Source organism: Geotrypetes seraphini, chromosome 9, assembly GCF_902459505.1.
Source record: "Geotrypetes seraphini chromosome 9, aGeoSer1.1, whole genome shotgun sequence".
NCBI lineage: Eukaryota > Metazoa > Chordata > Amphibia > Gymnophiona > Dermophiidae > Geotrypetes > Geotrypetes seraphini.
In genome coordinates, this window is record NC_047092.1 from 140,536,442 (window position 1) to 140,563,199 (window position 26,758).

A 26,758-nucleotide genomic window follows, 5' to 3' on the forward strand; every position below is an offset into this window, starting at 1 on the left:
CAGTCGGGTTTTCAGGATTTCCCCAATGAATATGCATTGAAAGCAGTGCATGCAAATAGATCTCATGCATATTCATTGGGGAAATCCTGAAAACCCGACTGGATTGCGGCCCTCGAGGACCGACATTGGACACCCCTGATTTAAGGGAACTAGTTCATTAGATTTTAGCAGCCATTTGAATGAAAAAATAATGCAAACATAATTATTTTGGTGTAGTTTGGTATAGAGGTGTCTGGGTAACTACTGCTGCTACTATTATTTATCAAAACATTGAATCCCAAATGAACATCAGTGCATCATGAGTTTATTAAAGCTGGGTACATTATTACTATAGAGCAGGTGTGTCAAACTCAATCAAATAAGGGGCCGAATCTAAAACAGGCTAAGTCGCAGGCCAAATTTTTTATTAAGATACTTAGTCTTAGTAGAAGTATAGATCCTTCCTCACTTTGAGACACCATTCTAGTGATCCACTTGGTTATCTTTACCTCAGATGTTACCATACTTAATTCCAACTTTATTCAAATAGTCATTCTAGGCATAGACATCAAAATGCTTTTTTGTTTGGGGGGGCTTGAAAGCTCAGCCCTGACCCCACCCAATCTCTGCCCCAGACCTCACCCCCAAAATAGTACTACTAATTGTAATACAATTTTTCTATTTATTTTTCATATATACCCACAATATAATCTTATTAACAAATTAAACTACAAAAAGCATGCTTCTCAACATTTATTCCTACCAGAACATCTAGCCTTGGTCACACATACACAACAAAGTAGCCAGGATGCCGAAAATAAGGCCTAGCATGATCACAGACAAGGTTCACACATGGTTTCAAGGCTTCCTACAATCCAGAACATACAGAGTCAAGTTGAACAAAGAAAAATCAGAACCATGGTCCAACCCTTGCGGCATACCCCAAGGATCTCCACTATCCCTAACTCTCTTCAATCTCTACATTGCATCCCTCAGCACCTGCCTGGACAAATTAGGCTTAACCTCCTACTAACCTCCTATAGCTATGCTGATGACATCACCATTCTCCTTCCTTTTGATCAACCAACATCCTCCATGACAGACACACTACACAAGACACTTGAAACAGTTGCAACATGGATGAATAATCACAAACTGAAACTGAACCCAGACAAGACAAAATTCATTCTCCTCGAAAATAATAAATCCCCAACAATAACAAACCTAGTAATAAACTCAATCACATACCCTACACAACCCACTCTAAAACTTCTAGGAATGACAATTGACAGATGCTGTACCATGCAACCACAAATCAACAAAACAATACGAAAATCATTTGTGGTTATGAGAAACTTAAGGCAAGTTCGAAAATTTTTCGACAGAACACAATTCCAGCTCTTGGTCCATTCTCTAGTCCTGGGTCTTCTAGACTACTGCAACATACTCTATCTCCCCTGCCCCACAACCATAATAAAACTACAAACTGTTCAAAACACAGCGCTAAGACTTATCTATTCATTGAGGAAACACGACCACATCACAGCGGCATACCTAGACTCTCACTGGCTCCCAATACAAGCAAGAGTATAATTCAAATTCTACTGCCTACTATTTAAAACCATAAACGGAGACAGTCCAGCCTACTTAAACAACCGCCTAATCAAAACTACCTCAACCAGACACAGGAGAACGCACAGACCGTTCACTCATCCCAATCAAAGATATCAAAGCAGCAAAACTAGACTACCAACTCTCCAATTTACTGATAACGACTATAGACTACAAATCGTTTAGAAAAGAAATAAAAACCATCCTATTCAAGACCTCCTTGAAGACAAACTAACTCCGCAAGACTCATCCCAATTCTCTGTAGCAAATCTCTCTACTCTTCAATTCCTCTGGAAATGGCCAGATAACTTCTTTTGTAATCCACCTTGAACCGCAAGGAATTGGCGGAATAGAAATCTCTAATGTAATGTAATGTAATTTTCGGGGTAGGTCTTAATATAAGCCCTACCCTAAAAATAAGCCCTAGTTGAAGCGCTGGATTCGCCAGCAGCAGTGCTCCTACCCACCCCTACCGTGCAGCCGAAGCCCTGCTGACCCTTCCATCTCTCCCCTCACATCTGAACTCCACCGACCGTGAGACAGATATACCATCTTCCAAACGGCAGCGTCGGCAGCAATTTAAACATGCTGCTTCGCAGCCTTCTTCCGCCGGGGTATTCCTCTGCTGCATCACTGATGATGTCATCAGCAACACAGCACACAGAACACCCCAGCAGGAGAAGGCCGCGAAGCAGCCTGCTTAGATTGCTGCCGACACTGCCGTTTGGAAGAAGGTTTGTCAGTCTCATGTTGATGGGGTTCAAATGGGAGGGAGGGATAGAAAGATGCTGTGCAAAGGTTCTGCTGCAAGGGGGGATGGGAGGGAGAGAAGGAACAAGGGGATGGGTGAGAGGGGAGGAAAGATGCTGCACATGTGGGGGAGATAAAGGAAAGAGGAAGAATTGGGATGGAGGAGAGAAGGGAGAGATGATTATTGTACATGAAAAAAATAAGACCTACCCGAAAATAAGACCTAGTGAGTTTTTTGGGCCCAAAATTAATATAAGACAGTGTCTTATTTCCAGGAAAACATGGTAGGTGGCTCTTTCAAAAGTTCACAATCCAGTCCAGACTCTGCAAAGTCTCCACAATTAATGCTACTGCCTTTTCTACTTCCATTTGGAATGATGCTCTGATTAGCCAATTGGAAGTTCTTGCTAACTTGCTCTGCGGAGGTGAACAGCTACTACTACCATAACTTTGGTGAAAGTTCAGGGCGCTGTTGCCAGGGAAGTGCTGAAAATTAGTAGCGATTCTCCAACACATGGAATTTCAGGAACTTTCTGTGTTCTAGGAAGATTGGGATGTGAAGGTAAGCTTCCAGCAAATCTAGGGTGGCCAGAAATTCTCCTGGCTCTACCACTACAATGACAGACCAAACAGTCTCCATCTGGAACCGAGGAACTCTGAGGGTCGCATCGACATGTTTGAGATCCAGGATGGGTGTCCACTCCTCAGTGATTGTTTTATATATAATTTTATGTTACTAATAAACCTGTGTGTTTCCAGTTCATCAAACTCCATTTTTGCCAGGGTTTTTTTTTTGTTTTTACTGGTGTTTTGGTTTTTCCTGAATATTTAGCAATCTTTGGACTTTTTCCATCTTCTCTGGCCAGCCCGCCGGCAAATCCACAAACCAGTCAGAGAGGGCTTGCAAACTCTATCTTGTAACCCTCTCTGATAATCTCCAGGACACAACAGTCGGTCGTTATTTGTTCATAGGCCTCCACATAGTCTGAGAACCAACCTCCAATCTTCAGAGGAGTGGCTGGAGTCATTGAGGCTTTTTGTCTGGCACTGCACACAGGGAATAGGAACCTTGGTTCTTCTGGTCCCCAGAGAATTTTTGTATGGAATCTTGAAAAGCTTTCTGTTTAAAAGCTCATATCGAGTACTGTCGAGAGTGCCACAACCCTTGAAAAAGGACCCTGGGTCTGCTGTCTGTAAAGATCTTGGATGGAGATCTTGTACACTGGCTATAAGATCATCTAGGCTTTCCCAAACAGCATCTGTCCCCTGAACAGGAGCCTGCTCAGCATTGCTTTAGAGGTTGAATCATCTACCCATTGTCTGATCCAATGTATACAATAGGTGGAAATTGAATATGTGGATCCTTTCCCCATGACTCTGATTATATCATACATCTGCTATGCAATCTATTTCAGTTAACACAAGCTATAGTAGTGGCTCAGCCTCTGCCAGGTTCTGATTTCATAGCCTCGAATGGAGGGCGTGCCTGTACCGGGGCTCCAGAAGGTATTTCTTTCCTCACGATGGGACTGTTTGCCATCCTCCAGCTCTAGAAGACTGTGGAGGAGATTAACTTGAAGCTCCTGCCCTTCCACCCTATGCCGCTGAGCTCCACAAATCTTCAGCAGGCTGGCTATACAGGCCCCCAAAGGATACACCTGCCAGCTGCAGACTAAAATGTCTGCTCCTTTCTGATCATGCAGAGAAGTCCCTTTGAACTGAGATCTTCGAAACTGCACACAAAAAAAAATTGTACAAAAAGCCATAAAACTGAAAACCAAAGAAATAAACAGAGCACATCAGAAAGACACTTGTCATGCTCGCTTGCAGAAGGAAGAACTGAAGGGGGCAGCAGAGATCATGGTGAGGGAGGAGTTGAAAAGCTCTGAATGACATCTTCTGCTATATGCTCGCGAGCACAGATGCATAGACCTATGGTTCAGCATAAGGGAGACATCTAGATCAATGGTTATTAAACCTCCTTGGAGATCCCCAACCAGTTGGGTTTTCAAAATATCCCTAATGAATATGCATGAGACAGATTTGCATATAATAGAGGTGACAGGTATTCAAATTTAGATCTAGTTTCTAATCCAGTTCACCACTTTGGGTCCTAACTTCAGCCCTTCAAGTTTGTTCAACAGCCTCCTATGAGGAGCTGTGTCAAAGGATTTGCTGAAAACTAAGTAAATGACATCTAGCCATGTCGATCCAGTTCTCTGGTCACCCAATCAAAAAATTCAATCAGGTTCATTTGGCACGATTTACCTTTAGTAAAGCCTTGTTGCCTCAGATCCTGTAACTCATTAGATTCTAGGAAGTTCACTATCCTTTCTTTCAGCAACACTTCCATTATTTTTCCAACAACCGAAGTGAGGCTTACTGGACTGCAGTTTCCCGCTTCATCTCTATGACCACTTTTGTAAATAGGGACCACATCCGCTCTTCTCCAATCCCCAGGAACCACTCCCGTCTCCAGAGATTTGTTGAACAAGTCTTTAATAGGATCCGTCAGAACTTCTCTGAGCTCCCTTCAGTATCCTGGGATGTATCCTGTCCGGTCCCATCACTTTGTCCACCTTCCACGGTGCAGAATCTACTCCATTTTCTTGTGTAAGTAATACATAATATAGAAATTTTCTAGGGGAAAAATATCCTAGAAAAAGTCATGCTATAAGGCTCAAAGAAAGTAAACTTAAGAATAACAAACATCTTTCTTTATAGAAAGGACAGAGATGCACGAAATGGCCTCACAGATGAAGATATGGATGCCTCGACAAGAGAACTTAGAAACAGGTTCTGTTGTTGAGAAGAAGTGAATTTAAAGTCAGACACTAGGAAGTCGTGACGTCACCAATGAAGATGGTAGCCTTATGTGAAGGCTCCGTTTTCGGCCACCTTGAGTTTCAGAATTGGTGCACGCTGGCAGCTTTGTGGATGTCTTCTTTTGGTGAGAAGGAGGGAGGCAGCGTTCCCTACTCGGATAGTCAAACGGGAGAGCTATCGGCAGCTGAGCGTTGGATTTTTTATGCGCTGACAGCGGCAGTGGGCTGTGCGGTGGTTTTTGCCATTGATACGTTCGGAAGAGCCGTCAGCTGCACAGAGAAGTAGATATTCCCTGATGACTGGAGCGCAAATCATGCGCTGACAGTGGCGGTAGGCTGTGCGGCGGTTTTTGCCGTTAATGTGATTTGAAGAGGCCGTCGACTGCACAGAGAAGTGGAAGCTTGACTGGATGTTGTTGGCTGACTGCTGGCGGTTTTTATAGATAGCTACATTAATTGTAGGAACATCCTGCCTGCCTGCCTGCTCCAACTCTCCCACCCTATGAGAACATACTTTGCTTATTGAATTCAGACAGTTTTTGTCTCCACTAACTCTACCCTCTTTGTCTTTGTTGAGAAACACGTTGGGGAGGGAGAGTAATCCTAAGCAGTGCTATTGAGAAGAAATATCCCTTGACATTGAATACTCCATCAAGATCCGACATCCATTGAGATTGTATCAAAGAAAGCAGGGGATTCTGCCTTCTCTGCAGCAACATCAATGGGCACTGAGCGGAGGTGAAGAAGCATAGGCATCTGTCCTTGGATGTGCACAGTGCATTTGTGAACCATTATTTCTGACAGGTGATTTGCTTATTGAATCATTATCACAGACGGAAAAGTATATCTAAGCGGAGAAAACTGGACAGCTATGGATTTGTGGGAAAGAAGTTGGGAGCTTCGAAGACGGTGGAAGTTAGCCCGCAGGAAACTAATATGGTGGTATCGGAAGCTGTAAAAGAGGATGGTGTGGAACTTCAATGAAGCTCTCAGGAGGCGCTGGATTCTTTGAGAGATCTGCTTTTAGACATTCGTAAAGAAATGCAATTCATGCATCTTGATGTTACTAAAGCTGTAACAGATTTAAAACATGACTTGGGGGAATTGGTGAAGCGACAAGATGCTGTGGAAGCGCATGTTAATGCCATGACTAAGGCTGTTGCTGTACAACAGGAAGTGGCAAAAGCTCACGTGGAAGAGTCGGAAATGTGGAACAAGTTGGAGGATCTAGAGAACAGATCCCAGAGGTGTAATCTAAGGATCAGAGGGGTTCTGGAAGAACATGCCTATTTGGATGCCCGCCGAACCGCTTTGGACATTTGTACAGACATCCTCACTAATGCTCAGGCAGGTGAGGGGCAGGTACCGGAGATTGAAATAGAACAAGCACATAGGGCTCTAGGGTGCCCTAAATCCAAATTGTCTCATGACATTATTTTGTGCCTGGGCAGCTTTTGGATGAAGGAGGTAATCTTCCATGCAGCACGGAATCTAACAGAGAAAAAATGGAATAATTTATGAATAGATATTTATCAAGATGTAGCGGCTGCTACTTTGTGAAAAAGGAAGGATATGCAAGAGGTGACCACCTATCTTCGCAGAGAGGGTATTAAATATAAATGGCTTTTTCCATTTGCCTTGGCACTGAAAGTGGGGAGCAAGACTAGACGGGTTCGAACAGTAGTGGAAGCTTGGTCAGTTACAAATATTATGTGCTCCAAATCTCCCGGAGAGAGAACATGTTGGTGAACGAGGAAAGGAAATAACTGGTCCTTCTGGATAGCGGCGTCAAACAAGAGGAGCTGGAAGCAGTGTGTCATCGGGTACATCAGTGTGAGAGAGTTGCTGTCATCACTAGACATTTCTGTTGGATTGGAAGCTTTTGTTATTAGCATTCATGCTAGCTTACAAAAATTACAACCCGACAAGGATTACCAGTATATTCGAGATAAATGGGAAAGAGAATTACAGCTTAATTTGGAACACTGGAATGGAGCCCGTACTTTAAGGGCGACACCTGGGGTGACACGTGTGCATGGTTAAGAGAAACATATTATAGAGTAACTTTACGTGCCTATTTCACTCATACACAGTTGTTTTATAGTGGAGGTCTTTCTATTCCACTGTGTCACAAATGTGGGAAGGGGGGTCATACTTTGGGACATGCATTTTGGTTTTGTCCCATTATTCAGCACTTTTGGAAGCGAATAATATGTTATATGTCAGAGATAATTGGAAGATCTTTGCGCTGTTCTCCGATCCATTTTATTTTGGATTTACCAGAGGCTTTTGGTCACTTACCTAAGGGGCATAGGGCGCTGTGTAGGAAGATGAGTCTATTGGCCCAAAAATGTATTCTTCAATATTGGACGATCCCTGACCCTCCGAAGTTTTGGCATTGGCGGAACCAGTTACATCAGTTGGCCATCTGGGAAGCTAGAAATGCTGGAAGGGCTAGGAAGCGAAAGATGTTGTTTATGCAAATCTGGGTTCCATATTTGCAAGCCTTACATCCTAAAGGCCAAAGTGCGATTTTAAGATGATATCCTAATTGGGCTTTCATTTAGTAGGACTGGGATAGAAATAGTGTGCTTTGATGAGGTGGGGTAGAGAGTACCATTGGGTGGGGAGGGAAAGGGGGGGCTTGGGGAGGTATTATTTATATGTGTTTATTATATTATTGTATTTGATGCATCATTATTGTATTAAGCGTCTTATGTTGTATTTGATGTTGTTTGCATCAATAAAAATTGTTTGAACCTAAAGTCAGGCACTAACAGAAAGGAAGTGTACAGAGATGTGCTCCAAAGTCTGTTTACCACATTTTGGTTTTTCTAATGCTAAGAGGTTGTCCAGTACAGTTATTAGAAAACAAAATGAACAATTATACTTACCTCAAACAATGAAGAGGTCCTGGAGAGACTCTAGTTACCCGATTGACACTAGCACCATTCAAAGTAGTGAGTTGAACTTCAGAGATGTAGAGTGTTATGGAAGATGACTGTAATCGTGTTTTCACAACTTCTAGTGGACATGTCAGAATTGCACCAACAGTACCACCACATCTAGGGGAAAAACAAATATATAGATATATCAGCTTCACTTTTCAAAGAACACGTGTCATGTTCTTTATAGAACTAGGCAAACAAAGAATGAGGAGGACCACTAATTTCAGCAAAAGGATAGCGGGTTTCTTCTCTGCACTGTAGTAGTGTGTTCATGCTGTTTCTACTATTTTTTATTACTACACTTTTTTGTACAACTTTTGAACAGCTGCACCAAAATTGACTGAATCCTAAAGCGGCTGCTCTGCACCAAACACAGGTCTGTGTCAAGTCTTTTTTTAGTGAATGCAGAATAAACGGTACCCTTGTATTGGAATCAAATGGTCCACCCTCATTTATGTTTGCCTTGTTTTCTCTTTGGGGGCTTTTCTTCTCATTTTTTTTTTTACTATTTATAACACTAGGACATTATTCTTCAGAGCAATGCCCAAGGGCCAATAGTGGCCCCAGGAGATATCAGGGCTGGCTCCCATTTTCTTTCTGACTTATCAGGACTTAACAGAGATCTGGGCTTTCTTTCTCATCAACAACCTTTCCTATGCTGATAATACTACAATATTGACTTAAAGATGATGCAAAACCTGATTATCAAGATAAGTGACCAATGGACAAAGGAACAGCTTTGAGATAAGTTATATTTAAATGTAAACTTATTGTATAGCTAAAGTTATTTAAGAAACTTTGAAGTTATTTAAACAACTTTATTTACATATGAAATAAGACAAGGCTGATGAGGAGGTGTTTAAAACTTAGTGCAATGAACATGTTTGAGCACTAGTAAGTGTCACCGCTGAAGCCTATTGCAGTGAATGATTGGTTGCTTTGAATTTTGAAAAAAAACAAAACAAAAAAAAAAACTGATTGTATACTCTGTGAATTGATGAGAAAGATTGTGAAGTTATCATGGGGTAGAATATTGATTTCTAGTGAATAGATTATAATGGCCAGATTCTGTATAGGACGCCAGTCTCAGCAGACGCCTAAGTGGCTTTTGAGAATCGCACATGGGCGTCCTATATAGAATCACACCACCCCGATTCTCTAACCAGCGTCCATGTCACAGGTGCCAGTTAGAGAATTGCGTTGTCGCTGAGCTGATCGTGGTAAGGGAATCTCCCTGCCGGGAAGTCAGCCGGTAGGAGGGATATCCAATCCCTCCTGCCGGAACCCCCGAAGCACACCACCATATGTCCGTGACAGGAGGAGTGCCCAATTCCTCCTGTCACCATCCACTGAAGAAGATCACAGCATCCTGCTGACCCCCCCCCCCAAATAGATCACCGGCAGGAGTGATGCCCACTCCCTCTTGCCAATCCCTCCTGCCAGAACCCCCTGAAAACTTGCCTCCCACCCTGACACCCCCCATGCTCTGACCCCATCATTTTTTCTTGTAGGCCGGCCAGAGGGATGCTTACTCCCACTGGCCAGTTGGCCCGCCTCCATGGAATGGAGGGCCTTCCCCTTCCCGATGCATCCTGGGATGGGTGGAGCTTGGGCGGGTCTCCAAGATTCTCAGAGACAACGAGAGCCAGAAGGCCTTGAGCATGTGCAGATGCTGAAGGCCCAGCCCAGGCAAAAGACGGGATCTTCGTTCACTGGCACCGGCACTTCCTGTGGGTTGGTGCTGCGTGCTGGTGCCAGATGGGGTAAGGAGCTTGTTTAGACAGGCGTAGGATGCCACTTCCAGCAGGGGGGGGAGTGATGCTGGTTCGAGTGGGGGAATGCTCGCAATTCGAGTCAATGCTCGGCTTGTGAGTCACGATTTGCGAGAACGTTTTGCTCGTCGTGCAAAACACTCGCAAACCATGTTACTCGCAAACCGAGGTTTGATTTTATTTGCAATGCTACCCTTTCATAAACTCTGCAGCTAGTTGCAAGGCAAGTCCTGAGTAGTCACCCTGCCCCTTAATAGCCCTATGAATACTGGTACCATTTTTTCTACAAAAGCAAACCAAAACTATTACTATTCAATGTAAACTGTTTAAAATATAAGAATAGCCTTACTGGGTCAGGCCAATGGTTCATCTAGCCCAGTATCCTGTCTTCATGGAGGACAATCCAAGTCACAAGTACCTGGCAAAAACCCAAATAGTAGCAACAGTCCATGCCACCGATCCAAGACAAGCAGTGGCTTCTCCCATGTTTGTCTCAACAGCAGACTATCGATTTTTCCTCTAGAAACTTGTCCAAAACTTTTTTTAAACAAGCTATATTAACCGCTCTTACCACATCCTCAGGGTACAAACAAGGAAATGTGTTTGCCACTACATATCTGTCTGGCCCAGTCTAGCCCCTACATTTGAGAACACTTTTCAAGCTGCTTATATTGGTTGCCAAATACCTAGTTCCCAATCTTGAACACTATACTTTGTGCCTTACAGTGTTATGAGGCTCAAAATCAGTCACTAATGCATACTTAAGAGTACCGTATTTTCACGTAGATAACACGCACCCGTGTAAAACGTGCACACGGGTATAGCGCGCGGGAAACCGAAATATATGTAAAAAAAATTTTGTACACCACGCACACCCGTATACCGCGCATGCTGCCCCGACTCTCCCATCGCCGCCCAACTCTCCTTTCGCCTGCCCCAACTCTCCTCTGGCCACCCCGACTCTCCTTTCGCCCGCCCCGACTCTCCTCTCCCCCTTGAAGTCCTGTCCCCACCCTGAAAGCCTAATGCCCCCCCCCCCGATGTCCGATTCACCCCCCCCGCAGGACCGCTCGCACCCCCATCCCGAAGGACCGCTCGCACGCACCCGCACCCCAACCCCAAAGGACCGCTCGCACGCACTCCCACCCGCACCCTGAAGGACCGCTCGCACCCCCACAGCCTCCCGACCCCCCCCATCATGTAGACGCTCCTACCGGTGTCCTGCTGCTTCCTCTTGGCGGTCCCGGCCCTTCTGTGAGCCCTGCGCCTGCGCTGCTTCCTCTTCCGGCGGTCCTGCCCTTTCTCCGACGTCACAGAAAAGTCGGGACCGCTGGAAGAGGAAGCAGCGCAGGCGCAGGGCTCACAGAAGGGCCGGGACCGCCAAAGTACTATCACAGAAGCACAAAACCTACACATTCCGAGGATCTCCAAGGAAGGGAGAACAAAAGGTAAGGGAGAACCGGCATGGCTTACCAGACAGGTGAAGGAAGCCATAAAAGAAAAGAAGGACTCTTTCAAAAAATGGAAACACATCAAAACGACCGAAGCATGGAAAAAACATAAAGACGAACAGAAGAAATGTCACAAGGCGGTGAGGGATGCCAAAAAGGACTATGAAGAAAAAATAGCGCAAGAGGCCAAGAACTTCAAGCCCTTCTTTAGATACGTGAAAGGGAAAAAACCCGCAAAAGAGGCGGTGGGACCCCTGGACGACCAGGGAAGAAAAGGGTACATTAAGGAAGATAAACAAATTGCGGACAAACTAAATTCCTTCTTTGCGTCTGTCTTTACGGAGGAGGATACTGCAAAAATACCAGAGGCAATGAAAGTGTTTAATGGAGTAATGGAAGACAGCCTCACCACAGTTGAAGTGGAGTTGGACCAGATATACTACCAGATCGACAAACTTAAAAGTGACAAATCCCCTGGACCGGATGGAATTCATCCGAGAGTATTAAAGGAATTGAAGGTTGAAATCGGAGAGCTATTGCAGAAACTTGCCAATCTGACAATCAGAACTGGACAGATACCAGAAGACTGGAAGATAGCGAATGTCACGCCAATTTTCAAAAAAGGATCGAGAGGGGAACCGGGCAACTACAGACCTGTGAGTCTTACGTCTGTCCCTGGAAAGATGGTTGAAGCACTGATCAAGGATAGCATAGTCCGGCACCTAGATACACACGACTTGATGAAACCCAGTCAACATGGGTTCAGGAAAGGGAAATCATGTTTAACGAATTTGCTTCAATTTTTTGAGACCGTGAACAAGCAAATTGATAGTGGAATGCCGGTGGACATAATTTATTTGGACTTCCAGAAAGCATTCGACAAAGTTCCGCATGAAAGACTTCTCAGGAAACTACAAAGCCATGGAATAGAGGGAGATATACAAAGGTGGATAGGCAAATGGCTGGAAAACAGGAAGCAGAGAGTGGGCATAAATGGGAAGTTCTCAGACTGGGAGAAAGTGACTAGTGGTGTGCCCCAGGGCTCGGTACTTGGGCCGATTCTATTTAATATATATATCAATGACCTGGAAGGCGGAATATCCAGTGAGATCATTAAGTTTGCAGACGACACAAAGCTATGCCGGGAAATCAGATCGCAGGAAGATAGCGAGGAACTCCAGAGCGACTTGTATCAGCTAGAGAAATGGGCAGAGCAATGGCAGATGAAGTTCAACGTGGAGAAATGCAAAGTAATGCATTTAGGTAGTAAGAATAAGGAACACGAGTATAGAATGTCAGGAGCAACTCTGGGTAAGAGCGAACAAGAAAAGGACCTGGGTGTACTGATAGATAGGACCCTGAAGCCGTCGGCACAATGTGCGGCAGCGGCAAAGAAAGCAAACAGAATGTTGGGCATGATAAAGAAAGGAATCACGAGTAGATCGGAGAAAGTCATAATGCCGCTTTATAGAGCAATGGTCAGACCACACTTGGAATACTGTGTACAACATTGGTCTCCCAACCTAAAGAAGGATATAAAACTGCTGGAGAGGGTGCAGAGACGAGCAACGAAACTAATAAGAGGTATGGAGAAATTGGAATACGAGGAACGACTCAAGAAACTGGGATTGTTCTCCCTTGAGAAGAGGAGGCTGCGAGGGGACATGATAGAGACGTTCAAAATACTGAAAGACATCGATAAAATAGAGCAGAAAAACAAATTATTTACATTGTCCAATGTGACACGGACAAGAGGACATGGTTTGAAGCTAAGGGGTGACAGGTCCAGGACAAATGTCAGGAAGTTCTGCTATACGCAGCGAGTGGTGGACGCATGGAATGCTCTTCCACAGGAGGTTATTAAGGAATCCACTGTGCTAGGATTCAAAGGCAAATTAGATGCACATCTCCTTATGAGAGGCATAGAGGGATATGGGTGATTAGAACAATCAGGTGTATACCTGACTGGGCCTCCGCGTGTGCGGATCGCCGGACTCGATGGACCATGGGTCTGATCCGGAGATGGCAATTCTTATGTTCTTATGTTCTTATGTACATGATGGGGGGGGGGGTCGGGAGGCTGTGGGGGTGCGAGCAGTCCTTCAGGGTGGGGGTGCGGGTGGGAGTGCGGGGGGTGAATCGGACGTCGGGGGGGGGGAACTATGTAAAAAAAAATTTGTACAACACGCTCACGCGTATAACGCGCAAGGTTATGCACGGTTTGTAAAATCGTGTATAACGCGTGCGTTATATGCGTGAACATACGGTAGTCTCCCAGGAGACCTGTGTGTTTTACTCTTCTTGCAGCTCATTTTTACTATCTTGAGGTAAACATTTCTATTATTGTCACAATAAAAAAAAAATCTTCCAACAAGAACACAACTTAGAGCCATCAGAGAAGTTGATGTGGCTATTCCAGTTAAGTTGGTTTTATTAATTTGAGGCTGGTCTTAGAGGTGGGAATGGGGGAAGGTGTATGTGAGGGGGGGGCAAAACAAACAGATTAACCAAGTTTCAATGGCAGCTTCTAGAAAAATGCTCACTGATCAAATGAGCTGACTAGTCAGATGATTTCAAAATGGCCTGAAGATATATGCAGATTGTTGCTCAAGATTAAAGTTTCTCTTCTACAAAAAGAATAAAATTACCAGAAAACAGACTAGACTACCTTGTGAAAATACTCTGTGCAACTAATCAATAACAGCACAGCACGGGGAGTGTGGCTCGATGATCATGGCGACCAGATGTGCTGACTAAGAGCGCTCAAGTTTACTGAAATTTTGATTTGAACGCAATATCAAGTATTTTCAATGCGTATAACAATGATAATTTTGGGGGACAAATAAAACCATTTAAAAACAATAAACATACAATCATATCCATAGTGAATTGGAGATACATAAGGAAGGCAGGGATAAATTACAATTGTTTAAAAAAAAAAAAAAAAAAACATTGGGGGAAGAACAACATCAGGAAGCGTATTAAAAAAATTTTTTTTAGGTAAGATTTGAACTAAAAGTAAAGTGTAAATAGGACTTGGTCTAAAAGTGAATAGGAGGATCAATGACCTATTTACAGATCTGGTTAGATTTAAGTATTTTGCTCCACAACAGCATCTTGAACTTATCCAAACGCCTCTACACATCACTAAAGATCACTCTGAAAAACATCACAAATTGCCTTCTTGTTGAAATATGTCCTTGGCAAAAAATAATAAGGGGGAACAATCGTCTACCCAGCAGCCCAGCGGTAAGCGGCCTAAACACGAGTTAACTATGCCGGAAAAATTGCCGACAAAATCTATGGACTTGCAGCTAGAGTTCTTGATTGCTGAAATGCATGCATTAAAAAATATAATGACAAAACATGTTGAGGAATCTCAATTAATAAGAACAGAAATTGAAACTCTCAATAAACAATTCACTGATGCCAGACACAGAATTGATGCGTTTGAAAATTTCACAGAGAAACACGTTCAAAATGTCTCTCTTATTCCCAAACACGATCAGGATATTGCAATGCTGAAAACCAACTTGGAAAACTTAGCCAACAGGAGCTGTCGAAACAACATTAGAATACTGGGCATTCCAGAAGCTTCAGAAGGTTCAGACACCATTGCCTTTCTGAATAACCTTATTCTATCATTGTTGGGCTTTAAGTTTGACTTACCTCTGGAAATGGAACGAGAGCACCACGTCCCGTTGAGACCTTCCCCAAATCAGAAGACTCCCAGACTTATCGTGGCCAAAGTGCTGAGATATCAACATACTCTCCAAATTCTTAATGCCAGGAAAGAAAAAAAAAAACCAAAACACACTCCTTTTTCAGATAAAAAAATCCTTTTTGTCCCCGATTTGTCAAAATCCATGGTGATTCGCAGGAAGCTTTTTCTTCAACACTGACAGGCTCTTAAAGATATAGGAGCTAGATTTGGCCTTCTTTATCCAGCCAAAATGCTGATCACTCATAACAACAAAACGGTTACGTATCTGGATCCAGTCGATCTTCAGCAATACAAAGACTCAATCAAAATGCAATAACTGGTCACAGAGGAGTTTGATGGTCTGGTTTGTTTTATTTGGTTTAATAATGTCTGTTATTGAGGCATCTTGTACGACTTATGGAATTTTATATTTTGATGTATGTGTGGGTTTGGCCTTAAATGATATTCACCATTGATGCAACGTGTATGTTATATGTAATTTGATTTGATATGTAAGTATGTAATTTGTTAAAATGTGTCTCTGAAGTGTTTTCTATGATAAATAGAAATTTTTTATTTTGTATGTTAATATGTAACACACCCTGTATAAGGGCAGGCGAGAAATAAACAAACAAACTTTTGCTCTGCTGATGCCTAATCTATTTTCTCTCCTCAGCTGTGTAGGGCTTACTATGATATTCTTGTTATTGCCATGCCTGTCTGCGGAGGCTCTATCAGATGCGGTGGTTAGCCAGTGAAGGCTTCAGTCCCACCCGGATTCTTTTTTCATGGTTAAAATGTCATGACATTTTGGGGATTTTTGTCTGTTCAGGAAGTTTTGGTGTTATCTAAGCTTTATATATATCAGGATTTGCTTATTAGCTCCTTTCAGTGCAAATGTATTTATTCCATTAATAATAAGTATAGGATTTTTATATTAGATCTACATGACTAATATCCATATATTATCTTTCAATGTCAATGGGCTTAATTACCATATTAAGCGCAAAAAGGTGACCAATTATTTGATATCTTTAAACCCTGATGTTATGATGTTTCAGGAAACTCATCTCTCACAGTCTGAAAGTGCTACAACCATGATTAAAGGGTATAAAGCTCCCTACTTTTCTTCTGCCTTGAAGAAAAAGAATGGCGTATCTACTTACATAAAATCATCGTTGTCTATTACAATAAAATCACAAGACACAGATTTAGAAGGGAGATGGTGTCTCTTACAGGTCTCACTGCATAATAAATCTTTTATATTACTCATCCTATACGCTCCAGTCTCAGATTTCCCTGAATTTTACCGTAATCTTCAAAATACATTGCTGAACTACTCATGCATTTCCATTATAATGGTCGGAGACCATAATTAACCCTTGGACTTTGTTCTAGATAGAGCATCCACCTGCCATCCTACCAAATCTAGGACATTAGAAGAAATCAAAACATTAATGGTAAACTATGATTTAATTGACCCCCGGAGAACCTTAAACCCTACAGGCCGTGAATATACCCATTTTTCTGCACCACAAAACACCCACACTAAATTAGATTATTTCTTAATATCTTCACAATTATCTTCAGATATAATCAATGCTGCCAACCATTCCATCCTTATTTCAGAACATGCACCTTTGATCCTCCAAAATTCTAAACACACTTGAAGATTTAATAATTTTCTATTGACTAATGAAGACGTGGAGGGGCATAATCGAAAGGGACGTCTAAGTCCGTTTACGTTCATCTCGCAAGTCGTCCAAAGTAAAAAAAACAACTTCAGACATTTTTGAAAAATACATCCAACTTTTTTTTCATTTCGAAAATCGTCTAATTATACGTCCTGCCGATCTATTCATCCAACTCGCTAAATCGTCCATCTTTATACCACATTTTCGTCCAACTTTCCGTTCAAGTCCAAAACGCCTAGAACAAGCCCTGTTGGACATGGGAGGGGTCTGCAAAGTGATAGACTGCACACCCAGACATGCCACCTAAATAGTGGGGTACCTTACAGGGCACTGCTTTGAACTTCACAAGAAGTGTGCCATGTCTTCTCCGCCCTACAGCTCCTTTATAGGTTATGGTGAGCCCCCCAAACCACCTCCAGAATCCCATAGACCCACTTATTTACCACCCCAATAGCCCTTATGGCTGCAGGAGCCACTTATATGCCTGTAAAAAAGGGTTTTGGGGGTGAATAGGGCAGTGCACATGTTTGAGTATTAATGCAGTGATTACAGGGGCTTATGGGCATGGGTCCTCCTCTTTATGGGTCTCTAACCCACCCCCCAGACAACTTAAGCTGCTGCTGTGCTGGACGGCTAGGCTTTCCTATGCCAGGCGGCCAGGTGATGATGGTCTGGAGGCTGAATTTTAAAGGTGTGATTAATACTTTTATAGGGGGGGGTCGGTGATCACTGGGGTAGTGTGTGGGGTTCTGTATTATGTATTTTCAGTGCTTATCTGGTGAGTTTAGGTGGTTTTTTGTGACTTAGACCATGTTTTACATGGTCTAAGTCAGTGTTCTTCAACCTTTTTACACCCGTGGACCGGCAGAAATAAAATAATTATTTTGTGGACTGGCAAACTACTAGGACTAAAATTTAAAAACCCCGTTTACGCCCCATCTCCGCGAGCTCGGCCCCTGCAAACCATCTGATCCCATATGCAAGCCGCAATTATGATTTTATATTGAACGTATTTTATTAAAGTATAAAAAGAAATAATATTCTCAACAATTGTGATTTTATAAATACAAATATACAGAGCACGGACCAACAAAACCCCTGTCTCCCCTCCCCTCCCCTTCACATACATCCCCTCTACTATCAAGAAAACTGAACAAGCCAAGTTATTATAGAATGCTACATAGAAATATCATGCTAACAGAATACTGCAGTCCCCAGTTATGTCTCTAGCAGGATATATATTTCAAATCTGATATATTCTAATGACAAAATAGAAATAAAATTATTTTTTTCTACCTTTTGTTGTCTCTGGTTTCTGTTTTCATCTTCTTTTCACTCTTTTCCTTCCAGCATCTGCCCGTTCCATCAAATGTCTGCCCTCTCCTCCTTCCATATGTATCTGACTTCTTTCTATGCCCCTCTTCCCTGTCCATCCAGCCTGTTCCTCCTCTCTCCTTTTTACATCATTCATTCCAGCTTCACTGCCTTCTTCATTTTTATCTCTCCTACACCAGATCTAGCATCTTTATCCCTCTCTCATTTCTCTGCTGACCCCCTTTCCAGCATCAACGTCTCTCTACTTTCTCATTCCTCTCTCTCCCCTTTCCCTCATCTGATCTCTCCATTCCACCCTGACCCCTTCCCCTCCTGTAATCTCCCTGCCAGCTGTTTCCTTCCTTTTACCTTTCTCCCTTCCCTCCTTCCTTTTTTTCCTTCTCCCTTCCCTCCTCCCTCTATCCAACATTAACTCTCTTCCCATCCCTTTCCCTCCTCCCCTCCCAGCCAGGGCTGTGGAGTCGGTAGATAAATGTTCCGACTCCTCAGTTTTTTGTATTTCAGACTCCAACTCTGACTCCAGGTACCCGAAATTTCCTCCGACTCCGACTCCTCGACTCCGACTCAGACTCCACAGCACTGGTTAATTTTCAGATTGTTAAAATGGAATGTCAAGTTGAGAGAAATGAGCATTTTCGACACCACCTTCTTTTTGCTTTAAATCAAGGTTCTAAGGCCACAGAAGCTGCTCGCAACATTTGTGCTGTGTATATAGTGGGTGCTATAGCTGAAAGAATTGCTCGTGATTGGTATGCCAAGTTCAAAAATGGAGTCGGTAGATAAATGTTCCGACTCCGACTCCTCAGTTTTTTGTACTTCTGACTCCGACTCCAGGTACCCAAAATTTCCTCAGACTCCTCGACTCCGACTTCACAGCCCTGCTCCCAACAGCATCTTTCCTTCTTCTCCCTTCCCTCCTCCCTCTATCCAACATTAACTCTCTTCCCAGCCCTTTCCCTCCTCCCCTCCCAGCAGCATCTCTCTTTCTAACTCCCTTCAAGTCTAGTAACAGCTCTCCCTTTATTCAGCAGCTTTCCAGCCTCCTACAGTGGCTTCCTCCCCTTCCAGCAGCTCTCAGTACTTGCCTGCAGGAAGTTGCCAGTAAAGCACTGCCCTGGCAAGTAGGAGAGCTGGTGGGAGGGGAGACAGCCACTGTGAAGGCTCCCCAGGATCTTGCTGGCACACGCTGACCATCTCCCTCCACCTGCACCTGAATCTGCAGCTCTCTCCGTTCTAAATCACATCTTCCCCGCGGCCCTCTTCAGCAACACGGCAGGGGCGGCGATCAAGACAGGCTGCCGACATCGGGACCTTCACTCTCTGAGTCCCGCCTATTTTGTTTCAGCTTCCTGTTTCCGAACAGTCGAGACTCAGAGAGGGAAGGCCCTGACGTCGGCAGCCTGTCTTGATCGCCTGAGGCTGGGAGGAACATTAGTCGGGAGGAACCGCAGTCGGCAGGAAATTTAACTGCCGACTTGATCTCGTCGGCCCTGCGCGGACCGGCAGAAATTTTCTGCGGACCGACACCGGTCCGCAGACCGGCGGTTGAAGAACTGTGGTCTAAGTCACAATGTCCAAGTTCCATCGATCCCAGCCTGTATAACTTTCGGTTTTACATGCTGTACAACTAAGTCTAAGCCTGCCCACGTCCCACCCAACTCCCGCCCTCGACACACCTCCTGAAATGCCCCGTTTAGCTTTGGTCGTTCAGCGGCACTATGAAGGCCTAGGTCGTTTAGAAATACATCCAAAACCCGTTTTTATTATCGGCACTTGGACATATTTGGGAAATGTTCGTCCAAGTGCCGACTTAGACGGGCTGCATGTGGCCCCCGGGCCGCGAGTTTGAGACCATTGTACTAGAGTAACAGCAATAGATACACATTTCTACAGCCGAATGGAAAGTCATATATCATTAAGCATAGTTACCAACCCTTCTTTTTACTCAATAAATTCTAAAAGCTGTTTAGGCTTAAAAAAAGAAAATTATTGTTCTGATAAGAAACATAACATTTTTCAGTAAATTTAACAAGAAATGTAGCGGGGGGCAGAGTGAGAACCCTTGGCCTCAAGGCCAAGAATTCTTTCCTATGTCTCTGGGTTCTTTGAGAAAGATCTGGAAAAATTCTAATATTTGATCCTAAAAACTGGTCATTCATATGATGAAAATACAGATGCATAAACTCCCTGTCACTTTCCAATGCTAGAGTTACAAGCGTGGTAGTTCTATCGGTAACTACTTCGAGAATTTTCCAAAAATAAAGATACGTTCATATCTGCCTGTTTATCTAGAGGCAGTTCCACTGGAGTAGATTCCCATTGAAGTAATAAGCTCTCACAATTGGAGGTAAATTTTCCGACAGTATAGCTATAGTCTCACGGAAATATTTCCTAACCATCTCCACCGGTGAGATGATAGGACATTTGGGGAAATTCAAAAATCTTAAATTATTTTCTCTCAGCTGGTTTTCAAAGTTTTCTATTTTACGTGAAATAAATTATCTTTCTTTAACCATTTCTAATTCTACAACTTTCATTTTCTTTAATTTAATTTCTTGCTTCTCCACTTATTCAATTAATGCAGACAGTAGTACCCCCTGTTGCTCCACCTTAGAAAAGGCAGTCCCATAATCAATTTTGATAGTAGAAAGAATCAATTTTAGGTGGGAATCCATGACAGATATGGCTTGCCAGAGCACTTCTAAATCAATTTTCTCTAGCTTTTTTCAACTCCCCAAAGTTAACAACGTTCTTACCTGAAGCAGGTCTCAATTCTTCCTTCATTGTACTGGGAGAATGTTGACAAAAATTACCTGCACCTTCCTCCTAAGAGCCCGGTGAAGGTGTGTGTCCCTCTCAAGCTGAAGTCCAATATTCCCTCTTGGGGTAACAGGACACCAGCAGCTCCCTGCAGTAAATCATTTCAGGGCTGGGGAGGAACCAATCTCTGCTCCGTGCTCAATGACGCTAGCTCACTTCCGCACTGAAGTCTCCCGATGAATCTGGTTTAACCCCCGAGGTAGGTCTAGGATCTTCACCTGAACGGGCAAAAGCACTCATAACTGTTTGCTGTTTCATCCGCTGGGGGGGGTTCCAGTCGCCGGAGGGTTAGGGCGAGCATTCCTTTTCCTCTTTTCCATATTACACGGGAAAGAGTCACACCAGTTGCTGAAATTCAGCAAACGATCAGCGCTGTCCGCTCAGGCGTCTGTTCTCGACGCCATCTTGATCTCCTCGATTGTGTGTGTATTTTTATGTCCTATGATTATGTTGAACTTTGTAATTGTTGTATGATGATTTTATTATGTATGTTATGTTGTGCTCCACTTTGTGAAAGGCGAATTATAAATAAAACAAAACCAACCAAAGAAATAAACTTAAAGGTTGCGATGAGTTTTGTACCTGGGAAGTGGTGGTATCCCCCTCCATACACACACACACTCTTATTCAGTTAAGTTTCAGTATAAGTCCTGATGGCAGACAGGAATATTGCCTTTAAGGAACAAGACTGATGCTAAGTGTATAAAATTCATAGCTGGTAAACCATGAAGATTGCAGAAAACAGAGGACTGCAGCTAGATGGAACATGAACTAAGATATCTACAGAAATAAATGCTCTATGTACATTTTAATGATAAAAAGAATGCTTGCACATCCTGTTAAACCTATGAGTCCTGATTCTATAAACATATAATGGCCAAGGAGCACATATGTCAATTACAAGTTAGCTGTCATTTATAAAATCGTATCCAGCAGTGCCTAAAGTGGTCTTAGGTACTAGTAGGCATTGAAACCTTAGCCACACTCTATTTCAAGGTTTTATTTGGCCTAAATGAGTGTGTGTAAGTCAAAACATGCCCACAATCTGCCCCTAACCACACATACTTTCTGGAAAGCACCTTGGAGAAGACACCTACCTTGAAGTGGTAGGCGCACACCAAGTTAGGCACCTACCATCTAATTAATTGTGATTTAATTGTAATTTTCAATTGATGGTACAGATTAAGGCTTTTTAAATAATTAAGATAAGTGCCTAGATCAGCTAGGCACATCAATCTAAGTCTTAGGCATCTTTTATAGAATTAGGGTCATGGTGCCCAAATAAGTTTCCATTTTGAACTGGTAGAGGAGCTGCTGTTCATTTTCAAAACACAAATAGTGTGAAAGCAAAGGATTAAAGATTATTTGTACTGACCTACTTTATTGCCATAGACACCGCCCCCCCCCCCCCCCCCCCCATTATCTTTTTTTTTTGTTTATGAAATGCGGAGCGGGGTAGTCTTAAAGCTAGAGTAGCAGAAAAATTTAAGAGTTCAAATTCTACTAATGCTCCTAGGAAAGCTGCCTAACATTCCATTTCATCAGATACTAACTTGGAATGTAATCTTTCCAAGGACAAGAAAATACTTACTGTATCTAAATGTAATTCACCTTGAGCTGTCACTGGAAAGGCATGAGCTAAATCCAAATAAATAAAAACTTGCTGACCTTTCTAAAGCATTAGCTTCATTTGTCTTTGGTGCTAAAACAGTGTCTTAAAAAACATATACACACACACACACACAAGATTACTAGTCTCTAGCAGGTGCTCTCCGAGGCCATCAGGATTTAAATCTTCATCTATGAGTGATGCGGGAAACAGTGACCTGTCAACTTTTTCTAGTAACAGTTGCTGTTTTAGAGGACCTCCTCAATCTATTACTTGCTGAAGCAGTGGTCTTCATTGCAAGGCCCATGAACCAATGGTAGCCTTCTTAAAATTCTTGGGTGGCCTGTGCAGCTTTTCTAGAATTTCCCTCCCCCACACCGGTAGGATCTGGTACTTTGTTACACTTCTTGTTCCCAGTGCTAGAAGGGAAGAAAGATGGAAGAAAACTGAAACTATCATTCCCCTCTACAAAAGGAATATCCCGCGCAGGAAAACTTGGAACATCCCTCCCCTTTAGAATCACAGAACTCTGGAACAACCTCACATCCCCGCTCAGAAATTCAAGCTCCCTCCAATCCTTCCGCAAACACTTGAAAACTTGGCTTTTTTTTCAAAAATCTAATCACCTCCCGCTCTCTGGTACCCTTGTCCCTCTCTATATTCTTAGTTCCTCTCCTATAACCCTTCATATTGTAGTTTCTTTCTATCTTAACTCTGTAAACCGTGCCGAGCTCTACGCTCGCGGAGATGGCGCGGTATACAAACCCAAGGTTCAGTTTAGTTTAGTTTAGAAAATCAAAAAGTGGATAAGAAGGCCCTGAAAACAAAGTTAAGAGCACAAGTGCAGAGATTGGGAAAAGATGATTAGAAAAATAAGTCACCAGACAACAAAGGTGGGAAAAATGATTTTATTTTCAATTTAATGATTGAAATATGTCCATTCTGAGAATTTACATCTGCTGTCTATATTTTGAACTGTTCAGGAAGAAATTCATTTTTTTTCTATTTCTCTAGTATTGAACTGCATGCAGAACCTGCCATCCTAGGGGTTGGTTTGTGTATATTAGTACTTTAGTTTCTGGTCCTGTATTTGCATAGAGGAGCATAATCAAAACATATGTCCAAGTCCGATTTGACATAGGACACTAGTCACCCTAAGTCGGCAGGGCACAAATGTCCATTCTTGAAAAATACATTTAGGGCTCCTTTTACTAAGGTGTGCTAGTGTTTTTAGCGCGCTACATTGCCGCGCGCGCTAACCCCGTGCTACACACCAAAAACTAACGCCAGCTCAATGGAGGCATTAGCATCTAGCGCGTGGTATTGCAGCACGCGCTAAGCACGCACTAAAACCGCTAGTACAGCTTAGTAAAAGGAGCCCTAAAAGTATACTTTTTTCCGAAAATCATCCATCTGTTCGTCCAGGCGTTTGATCGTCCAGATCGCCATTACGTCTATCTTTATACCACATTCTTGTCCAAATATTCATCCCAGTCTCAAACGTCCAGAACAAGACCTTTTGGACGTGGGAGGGGTTAGCAATGTGATGGACTGGCCACCCAGACATGGCAACAGAACAGTGGGGCCCCATTTCAATTATCAGCACTTGGACAAATTGTCTTTTAGGTCATCCAAGTGCCGACTTGGGCGAGTTTTTAGACGTACAGTATTTCTGTTTTGATTATGAGCCCCAAATTGTTTATCTGTGTTCTGCATATGTGAACAAGGCCAGGTGTTCTGGTAGGGATCAATGTCGAGGAATGTTATTGGTGTCATGGCCCCAAGTAGGAAGATATTTGTGAGCTCTTCTTCAACCCTTTTTAACCCAAAATGACCCTCACTTAAAAATTAGCGAAGATCACTGATATAGAGCTCCAAACCCTTAAAAAAAACTTCCCAAAATGGATGCACAATTTGTCTGTTTGTGGAGCAACCTCTGTTGGCCATTTCTGAAGATTTTACATCTACTTTGGAAACACCTTCTTTGACTGGATTTTGGGGATGATGGTGTACTCTTTAATGTACAATTAATGTTATTTCCCCACATATAGGGCGCAAAAAATGCCTATACGAGTTTAAAAACTGTAGATAAGCCGCCCCATTTTAGTAGCAGCGGCTTTTCTACCAATAACTGGGCAGCCTATACAGCATTTTTAAATCCACCCCCCCCCCCCCCGGGGCCCCCGCTGGCAGCAGCCTCCTTGAATCGCGCCTCCAGCGTTGCAGAGCAGGAGTGATCTTGCGTCTGCAGGCCGGCCCCGCACTGCTTCCTGTATGGCTTTGCCGTCAGTTCTTGCGAGTTCCGCAAAGCGAGTCCCACGAGAACTGACAGCAAAGCCATACAGGAATCTCGTCGAGAAGGAGAATTAGAAAGCCTTGAGCATGCACAGATGCATGCTCAAGGCCCGGCAGAGGCAGGAAGTTCTTCAAGTGGCACCGGCACGTCCTGTGGGCTGCGTGCCGGTGCCAGACCGGGGGGGGGGTAAGTTTCCAGTTGTTTGGGCGCGGGGTGCCGGTTCGAGCAGGGGGTCCTTTGCGAGCAGGGGGGAGCGATGCCTATTCTCGGGGGGGGGTGCTCACAAATCAAGTCAACACTCGGTTTGCGAGACAAGTTTTGCGAGAATGTTTTGCTCATCTTGCAAAACACTCGCAAACCGAGGTTTGACTGTAATAGGTAAACAAAATGATTGCCTCTAACTTCCTCCACAATTATGGAGGAAGGCAAGGCACAAATCTAAGAAAATATTTACATAATACAAGTAAACTAAGGAAAGAAGACCTGACAGGTAGAACTAAATAGGCTATGGGGTGGATGTCACTGGCCTAGGAAGCAGTAGAGAAGTAGAAACACACTTGGCATCCAAGAAAATAGCCAAATAGCTAGGTTACATATTTCATCAAATTTAATTTACATATTTACAGGGAAAACACTGCCTAAAATAGGGAAACGACTCGCGAAGGAAGCGAGGGGTCGTTGGATGACCGTGGAATAAAGGGAGTGCTAAAGGAGGACAAAGAAATCGCCAACAAACTGAGCACATTTTTTGCATCTGTATTTACCGAAGAGGATATACACAGCATTCTGGAACCCTTCAGGCTATATGCTGGAAACGAAGACGGGAAACTGACAGGGTTGATGATCAGTCTAGAAGAGGTATGCAAGCAGATTGATAGGCTTAAGAGCGATAAATCCCCATGATTTCATACTGATTTTCTCTTTAGTTCTTTTGACGAAAATGTTTATGGGATGGGAAACCTCAAAATCCTCCATTGTAAAGATCAAAGCAAAGAATTACTTTTTTCTGTTATGGCATTATCCCCAGGGTGTACTTTTTACTTCTCCATCTACAAATCAATCAGTGTACAATTAATTCCTTTGCAGGCTTCTTATATAGCCCCCTTTTATAAAGCTGTGCTAGCAGCTGCTACATGGTAAAAGCCCCAAAGCCCTTTAAATTCCTATGGATTTCAGGGCAGCAGCAGCCGCTAGAGCAGCTTTGTAAAGGGGGGGGGGCTAATGTACTTTGAAAACAATGTTAGCAACTCTTCCCTTTTGGCAAACTTCTCAAGTTCTCTTGGCCCAATTAATCAAAAATCAAACTTCCACTTTTTTTTTTTAAATTAGGTCTAGAGCGATACCTTCACTTTGCAATAACCAGAAGGTTGGTGGTGGGGGGGGAGAAGAGAAGATTTTTTTAAAAAAACTACATAAGTAATTCTCTGAGATAACATCCTCCTGGTCCATCTTAATATCTTTATTGCAGAAAGAAGGAAAAATACTGTGGCGTCCTTATACTAAAGCACAAGTTTGCACTTAACAGCAAAACTTTGCAAATGTTAAGTACAAAGTCTTTGCAGTAAATCAGTATGGATAAAAACCAATGATTTAAAAAAAATCAGATTTTTATTTAAATTGGACTTTAAAAAAAAAATAAAATGCTTTATTGAGGAAAAATCTAGATAGTTTTCTATTTAATACATTATAGTCCAAAAGTTATTCATAATGAAACAAGGATTACCATATATACTCGAAAAGGAGGAAAAATGGTTGATTCAAATATAAATCGGGCGGCTTAATATTCAAGTGCCCTGCCCTGCCAGGCGCACCCACCCTCCCCTGCCAGGCGCGCCCACCCTCCCCTGTCAGGCGCTTCACCAAGCCCCTTTCCCTCCATCCTGTCAAGCTCAGCACCCAGCCCCCTCTCTGCCAGGTGCTGCACCCAGCCCCCTTCCCTCTCTCCTCTGTCAGGCTCTGCACCCA

At 43.2% G+C, this 26,758-nt stretch overlaps 1 protein-coding gene across 1 annotated transcript in view; it reads right to left on the reverse strand.

Moving 5' to 3' along the window:
- The window catches only part of SLC25A36 (solute carrier family 25 member 36), a 149,613-nt gene that overhangs the window by 116,694 nt on the left and 6,161 nt on the right, over positions 1-26,758 (reverse strand). The window contains exon 3 of the mRNA XM_033958382.1: positions 8,060-8,230. Coding sequence (XP_033814273.1) covers positions 8,060-8,230 — 171 coding nt within the window. The remainder of the gene's footprint in view (positions 1-8,059; positions 8,231-26,758) is intronic.